We start from the raw sequence: 7,349 nt of genomic DNA, 5'->3' as shown, positions 1-7,349 counted from the left end.
TACGGTTTAATTTTTGCTCATATTACAGGCCACAGCCGGTATAAGCACGCCATACAATAAGCACAGCAGCGACGTAAAGACAACTTTACTAACCTAGTCGTTAAAAAAATACGTAGTTAAGATATGTGGGCTCGAAATGGTTCAATTAAATTATAGAATGTTAACGCTCTCTCGATATAATACTAGCTTTCACGCCTCCTCCGTATGTCAAGCTAGTTTACACATAATTGTTTTCACGCAGTATACTGATTTTAGTCTCGGAGTAATTAAGAATGGAGCCGCCATTAACAGGCATTCCCCTCTGTCGAAAATAGGCGGCCAATGGTCAACCATATGTATGGACTGACGTTTATCTGACATGACGTACCTATACAATTGATGTGCCCCTCCCCCGCAAAAAACGACAGACTATTTTGTACCGAAAATTTTAGACATGGCGTCTCCGTTGTTAATTACTCCGAGGATTTTAGTCCATTTTAGTCATGCTTGTCATTTGTTCTTGAAATTGTTAAAAAAGTACGTTATTTGAATAGGTTTTTAGAGACGCTAACACTTAGCTTTAGATCTATGGGGCCTTCACAGCATAGTTATTTTTCGTTTCTAGTGTCTTTGTCAGTTTAATATGCAGAATATTCGGAGGTACCTACTATGATACAGATACTAAACTAAAACAATATGCATAATTTAATACCTGGGCTTTAAAAAACTAGGTAGTACCTACCAAGACCTAGACCAAGACCAGACCAAGACCAAGTTAACTTGTCAGCGATTTTGATAGCTCCGTCAGTGCAAGTGTTATTTTAAACGTCAAACTTCTATAAAATGATGATTAACTTGCTTGGTCTAATTCTAGCTGTTTTCATTGGTGCCAACCGATTCTGTTTATGACAATCAGATAAATAATGCGATACCTATCTATTTTTGAAAAAGCTCCAAATAGCGTTAATGTTTTTATGAATTACAAGTACTGCAATTCATAAAAATACCCGACTAAGGGAAATATAATGACTTGTATTGTAACTTCAAATCTACTGAGTCGATTTTGGCAATTTGTTTGTTTTGAACGCCGGACAGGTGACAGTCGCATTTTTAAACGCCTAGGATTATTATTCAAAATAACCGTATTCATGTTAATCAGTAACGATTTGCTTGTTTATTACGTGGCCCGTATGCTTGTTTCTTACCAAATACCTACATAAATGCAATATCAAACTCGACATGTACTGTCGACGTCAAAGATATGATTACATTTTTCGCCTTATTATGAAGATACAAAAGTGTAAACATTGACGTCGACTGTACAGTTGATGAAATTGCTCCAATATTAACTGCAGGCGTATATTTATGTTTTTGCCGTAGGTATGTAAATTATCTAGAATTCTAGACAAAAGAAAATCTCTCAAAAACGCACCAATTTTTATTTATAATCCTATTGTAAATTGTATACTAATCTTTTAAAAACCTATACGTTTTCTTGTACAGTCGACGTCAAAGATATGTTCACACTTTTTGGCTTATTACAAAAGGAGTAAGGTGCAAAAGTGTAAACATATTTTTGACGTCGACTGTACAATTGTCATCGAGTTTATGGAAATAGTGACAGATCTAAAAATATCGACATCGATGCAATATTTAAAAATATCAATTAATTAATGTCTAATCTAATCTAATGCCTTTAAACGAGCAATTCTTGTTTATATTTCGGGGATTTCGGAAACGGCTCTAACGATTTCGATGAAATTTGCTATAAATGAGATTCGGTTCGGGGGCAATAAATCTTTAATAAGCTAGGTCTTATCTCTGGGAAAACGCGCATTTTTGAGTTTTTATTTATTTTCCGAGCAAAGCTCGGTGTCCCAGATATTTTACATTATTTTCGATACCTACTCTAACAATTTGTTTATACTGAATCCACAGCAAGACCAATTTTTAGGAGAGAAGTATATACCTACACTAGTTTTAAATATAACATTTCTATAGATTACCTAATACTCATATACCAGCATCAGCTCGTAATTGATTTAGAGTTGACTATTAGTTGAAACAATAATTATTTTATTCTATTAACCTAATATGTAGTACACGTTAAACTATACCCGTGGGACGCAATTGGGTTATCAACTTATCAGGTAATTTATATTTGAATCTTTTTTAGACAATAGTAACCGTAGGCAAACAGGCCTATTCGAATTTCGAGATAATCACAAGATCTAGAGACGATTTAGAGATCAACTAAGATGTGACTTGGATATCTAGTTAAGTCATAACTTGTCGAAATCGTTCAAGAGGACCTCTAGAATCGCGGAAACGTCAAATTTGACATATCTATCTTACAAATATCTTTAAATTATCCATATCGTAACTTGTTGAAGTCTAGTAGAAATCTAATTCATTTTCCGAATCGACCCGAAAGGCGCTGACAACTTGCGTCGTCGTCAGATATGAATACCTACTAAGATTTCGTTGTGGCCTAATTAACTAGGCCTTTTTACCCAATGTTTTATGGAGTTCCCTGCAAAAAAGAAAAAACAAAACAGTCCGACACAGGTATTGACAATTGACATGAAAAAATCATTGCTGCGTTGGGTCATAATCATTTATTTCAAACTATGGTTTTACAAGTGTTCTTAATCGTCAAAATCAAAACCCACGTAGGAAAAAGCAAAATGCGTTTGTATGAAATAACGACGCTTCCCGTTGCCTCTTAATTAATGTGCTTCTGTCCTCTATAGGTATGTCTCTTTTTATATACTTACTTACTGCCAGATTCGAACTTTAAGATAAGTACGTCAATTAATAGATCTGGAAACGATATGGAATAGATGTATCAGTGTCAAAAGTGACGTTTTTGTTTGAAGAAACGTCACATTTGACACTGACATATCTAATCCATATCGTTTCTAGATCTATTAACTGGCGTATCTTAAAGTTCGAATCGGGCCGTTAGTATAGTCCTAACTAGTGTCTCTTTTACTAGGATTGCGTTTAGGAAAAGCAAGCTGCAATTGCATAGTTATGTAGACGAACACTGAAGTAGCGATCGAGAATAAAAGCCGCTGGTTGAAGTAAAACAGGTTGTAGATGGAGATCCTGTAGTCGCTGACGGCCAGTGTGTCCAGGATGCTTCGAGAGAGGGAGAATAGTTCATCTGAAAGAAAATGATAATATGTTATGCATCGACTTATATAGATATTATGTCGTAAATGTGATGATTTGTGATGTATGTACTTATGTAGGTAGGTATAAAAATGAGTATATGTACCCACCCACACTATCTATAATAAAACAGTCTTGTAGCGACACTTGTTAGGCGCGTGTTCGTCCCGTGTGATGTACATATGTACTTATGTAGGTAGGTATAAAAATGAGTATATGTACCCACCCACACTATTTATAATAAAACAGTCTTGCATGAACGCCATTGTGTTTCATTTAATACATTCTAACTGGCGACGAATCGGTGAATTTTGGTCGAAATTAGGGATCATGCCTTACGGAAAGGTACACGAATTTGATCTACATGGTCGAGGGAATTGGGACCATGAGTATTATATTCTTTGATTGGGACGCGTACGTACGGCTCGTGGAACAGTATATTTTACTGAATGAAATAAAAGAAGAGTTCCGCGTGGCCACGTTAGTAACGCACGTCGGCTCTGCGACCTACGAATTGATGTGTGATCTGTGTGCACCTGACCATCCAGAAACAAAGGACTTCAAAAGCCTAGTGGAGCTTGTAAAAAACCATTTGGATCCTAAAAGGTCAGAAATAGCCGAGAGGCATATTTTTCGACAGCGGCGGCAAGCGGAAGGCGAAGCGATTGGAGTTTTCCTGCAAAATTTAAAACATCTTGCGACATATTGCAACTTTGGTACAAAGCTGGAGGAAAATATACGCGACCAATTCGTTTCGGGCCTCAGAAGTGAAGAGATGAGGTCGCGCTTGTTCGCGGAACCCACATTGGATTACAAAAAGGCGGTGGAGTTGGCGCTCGCATTGGAAGCGGCCGAGCGGCACGCCGAGACAGCGGCGACCGGCGGCGGCGGCGGCGGGGCGCCGGCGGCAGGACTCGGGCAGGGCGCGGCCGGCCTGCACCGCGTGGGCCAGGCGCCCGCGGCGGCCCGCTTGCTGGCGCTGTGGCCGGGACGGACACGCGCCTAACAAGTGTCGCTACAAGACTGTTTTATTATAGATAGTGTGGGTGGGTACATATACTCATTTTTATACCTACCTACATAAGTACATACATCACAGTAAAGACGGGCCTTACGTACGTAGTGCCCACTACGATGTGGGCCAATTCATTGATCGTTCGCACATGTATTGTCAACTAGCTGTACCTACCTACCTACTGATAAATTCCACTACTTGACGTTAGATGTCGATTACGAAAAAACTCGCGTTTTGGTAGGAATACTGATGTATGGGGTTACCACTCTTTCTTTACTTATATTTCTCTCTGAATATGGTACGTATGGTGGTATGGGCACGTAATGAGGAGGGATGAATGCCATAATAGGCAAAATAATGTTAGGGATGAATGTTGATGGACGGAGAGCGGATGGTAGACCTAAAGAACGATGGATGGATTATGTGAGAGAGGATATGAGAAAGAAAGGAGTTAGTGCTGAAGTGCCGAAAGACAGAGGAGAATGGAAGAGAAAAACATGTTGTGCCGACCCCAACATAACGTGGGATAAGGGCAGGGAAAAGAAGAAGATTTGTCTATGAATATGATTATGTTACTGATGTTAAATCCTTTTATTGATGCCACGTCCAATACAGGGGTTTACGCAAAGAGAATTAAATCACGACGTGTTAACTTTACGTTAACATACGTACCAGAATTATTAGGTTTTAGTTGAATATAAGTGCATATAAGCTTAGTACGCTGAATTTGCATGTTCAATTTATCCGTTTGCTGAGTTATTCCGATGAATATGGTCCAGCTGGCAAAGAACCAGCCTACCAAGGAAAACGTTCGTATCACGGGGATATCCTGAAATACACATATAAAAATATAAAAATTCAAAAGCGTAAACGGCAGAAAACATTTTGCCAAAACAGGTGAAATTGCTAAATAAAAAATATCTAAACTAAACAAATTGTGCTAATAAATAATACATTTAAAATAAAATCGCTTTTACTAAAGGCTGTATTCTGTTTGATCAGTATAGCCTTACCACGAGTGTGACACTAACCCATTCGCTAGCGTGTGCGTAACTTACGCTACGTCTTACGTAGGCGAACAACGCGCGAACGCGGCGCGGCGCGGCGCGGCGAAAGCGGCCGCCGCCGCGCCGCGCCGCGCCGCGCCGCCTGACATTCGCGTGCAAATCGCGCCGCACCGCGTTCGCAACGAGATCGCTTACGTAGGACACTTCTATGGGCATCAAAGGATTGATTTCGCCGCGCCGCGCCGCGCCGCGTTCGCGCGTTGTTCGCCTACGTAAGACGTAGCGTTACTTTCTATGCGACTCGCTCGGACTGCCATACGACCACTACACGTTTAAAGACGAAAACCGAAAATTCAAAAATATATTTCTTCTCACAGTGAAATATCTATTTTACGCTAATGTTATTCGTTTAGTAGACCTACTCGTTAAAACTTTTTTCATGGCTATTAGTTTGAAAATACGATTACACTTAATTAATGGTGAGTTTCAATTCTTACCTTATCCTTAATAAATATAATAACCGTTTGAACAGCCAAAAATGTTCCAATTACCAAGGATGTCATACATGCAAAGATCTGCAAATAAAGTAGGTAGAAGGTACATGCGTTTAGTTAAAAAAAGTGCGAGTCGGACTCGCGTTTCAAGGGTTCCGCACATCACACAATTTTTTTATACGTGTATCGCGACGGGAGTGAAACGTCTTGAAAAACCCGAATGGGCTTTTCTGCCATGGTGGCTTATATCTCTGCAACACTAGCACAAGTGTCCAATTGCGCAGACTGAAGACCGAGTTTCGCGTAGGTAGAGCTGAAAACTCGGAGCGTCCGACAGGTAGCGCTTCCTACAACTTCCGCAAGTGTTTTAAAAAAAGGGTAGGCCGAAGAGAGATAATACCTACAGGATGGCCAAAAAATAAATACATTCCCGTAGCCAAGGAGGTTTTGGAATCATACTGAGCAACTTTTACTATGGGGCAAACCCCGAAATCGCGAAAAAAAACTTACCCTCACATAGAAAACGGACCAGCCAAAATGTATGGAATAACCAAATTTTTTTTTCGCTATTTCGGGGTTGCACGTTGGCAACGGGAATGCACTTATTTTGTGGCCACCCCGTACAGTGATTTTTAAAACATGTACTCGTAACAGTAGTAACCTAATCCTTTACTACTACATGTACCGTCGCGGCTGTGTGCCAGATACAGCCTAATCGCATTTTTTGTTTTTAGTCCGACTCACGCTTGAAGCTAAGGGCACGCCTATTCGGGATGCTTTGGGCCTTCGGCCTTATGTGACTATCAGCCTAAGACCTTCGCAATAGCTGTCTACATCACGTTTCACTTAAACCATTGCGGCTGTGTACCTAAAAAATCTAACCGCATTTTTGTTCTTAAATCCGACTCACGCTTGACTCTAGATTTCTTATAGGTTTTCCTGTCATCTTTAGGTAAAGGACTATTCTGTGTATTTTATTCAAACTTTTAGACCCAGTAGTTTCGGAGATAGAGGGGGGGGGGAATGGTAAGTTTTTGGCTATTTTCTTGAATAACTTCTGAACTTTTTATCGTAAATTTATAAAATATATTTGAGATTCTCACAATGAGCTCTTTCGTTTGATATGTAACACGATATAGTTTGCAAAACTTTGTATTTTAATTTTATCATTTACCCCCCAAAACTGTGACAGACGGACAGACAGACGCACGAGTGATCATATAAGGGTTCCGTTTTTTCCTTTTGAGGTACGGAACCCTAAAAATGGGACTTACCATAAACCTGTAGCTGTGTTGAACGCGGCGCACCTGAGCATCGACCATCCTGAGGCTTTCAGTAAAATATTTCGTATTTTTCCTCGATAAATCCACATTATTATCATATTCTTTCTTCCAATGTAATGGATACGATATCAGTTGCTCTGTTAAATACTCTGTATATAAGTTAGCTATTTTCACTAATCCTATGTTCAAGTAGTGGACCCTCAGGCATAGAAATTTATATGAACACACGTGAAACACCTGATCGTAACACAAAGTGAACAGTAGTTGGAGGCAAACTATGCCGACTAAGAAAATGTATACCGGTACTTTATTATAAAATGCTATGATCAGGACTGCGGATGTCACTACCGCAAATGTTGCTATACTGCTAGACCAAATTAGCATGTCTTTCATT

General features: G+C 39.6%; 1 protein-coding gene across 1 annotated transcript; it reads right to left on the bottom strand.

The window, feature by feature from the left end:
* Positions 1-2,954: 2,954 nt before the first annotated feature.
* LOC134666736 (uncharacterized) lies at positions 2,955-7,348 on the bottom strand. The gene is made up of 3 exons (XM_063523980.1): positions 6,929-7,348; positions 4,844-5,000; positions 2,955-3,148 (listed from the first exon to the last, which is right to left on the bottom strand). Exons 1-3 carry the CDS (start codon positions 7,346-7,348, stop codon positions 2,955-2,957), a joined length of 771 nt encoding a protein of 256 aa, XP_063380050.1.
* Position 7,349: the final 1 nt, after the last annotated feature.

The sequence above is a fragment of the Cydia fagiglandana genome, chromosome 8 (genome assembly GCF_963556715.1).
Source record: "Cydia fagiglandana chromosome 8, ilCydFagi1.1, whole genome shotgun sequence".
Taxonomy (NCBI): domain Eukaryota; kingdom Metazoa; phylum Arthropoda; class Insecta; order Lepidoptera; family Tortricidae; genus Cydia; species Cydia fagiglandana.
Note: the sequence above shows the minus strand (reverse complement) of the source record. Positions and strands in the feature narration are given on the sequence as shown.

Bases quoted from the DNA above. Each gene is read 5' to 3' on its own strand.
- LOC134666736 (XM_063523980.1), bottom strand. From the start codon at position 7,348: ATGAAAGACATGCTAATTTGGTCTAGCAGTATAGCAACATTTGCGGTA. The intron at 5,001-6,928 runs GTTCCGTACCTC...TGTGTATTTCAG, and splicing joins TGGTAAGTCCCATTTTTAGG to GATATCCCCGTGATACGAAC. The intron at 3,149-4,843 runs GTACGTATGTTA...ATTTTCTTTCAG, and splicing joins ACTAAAACCTAATAATTCTG to ATGAACTATTCTCCCTCTCT.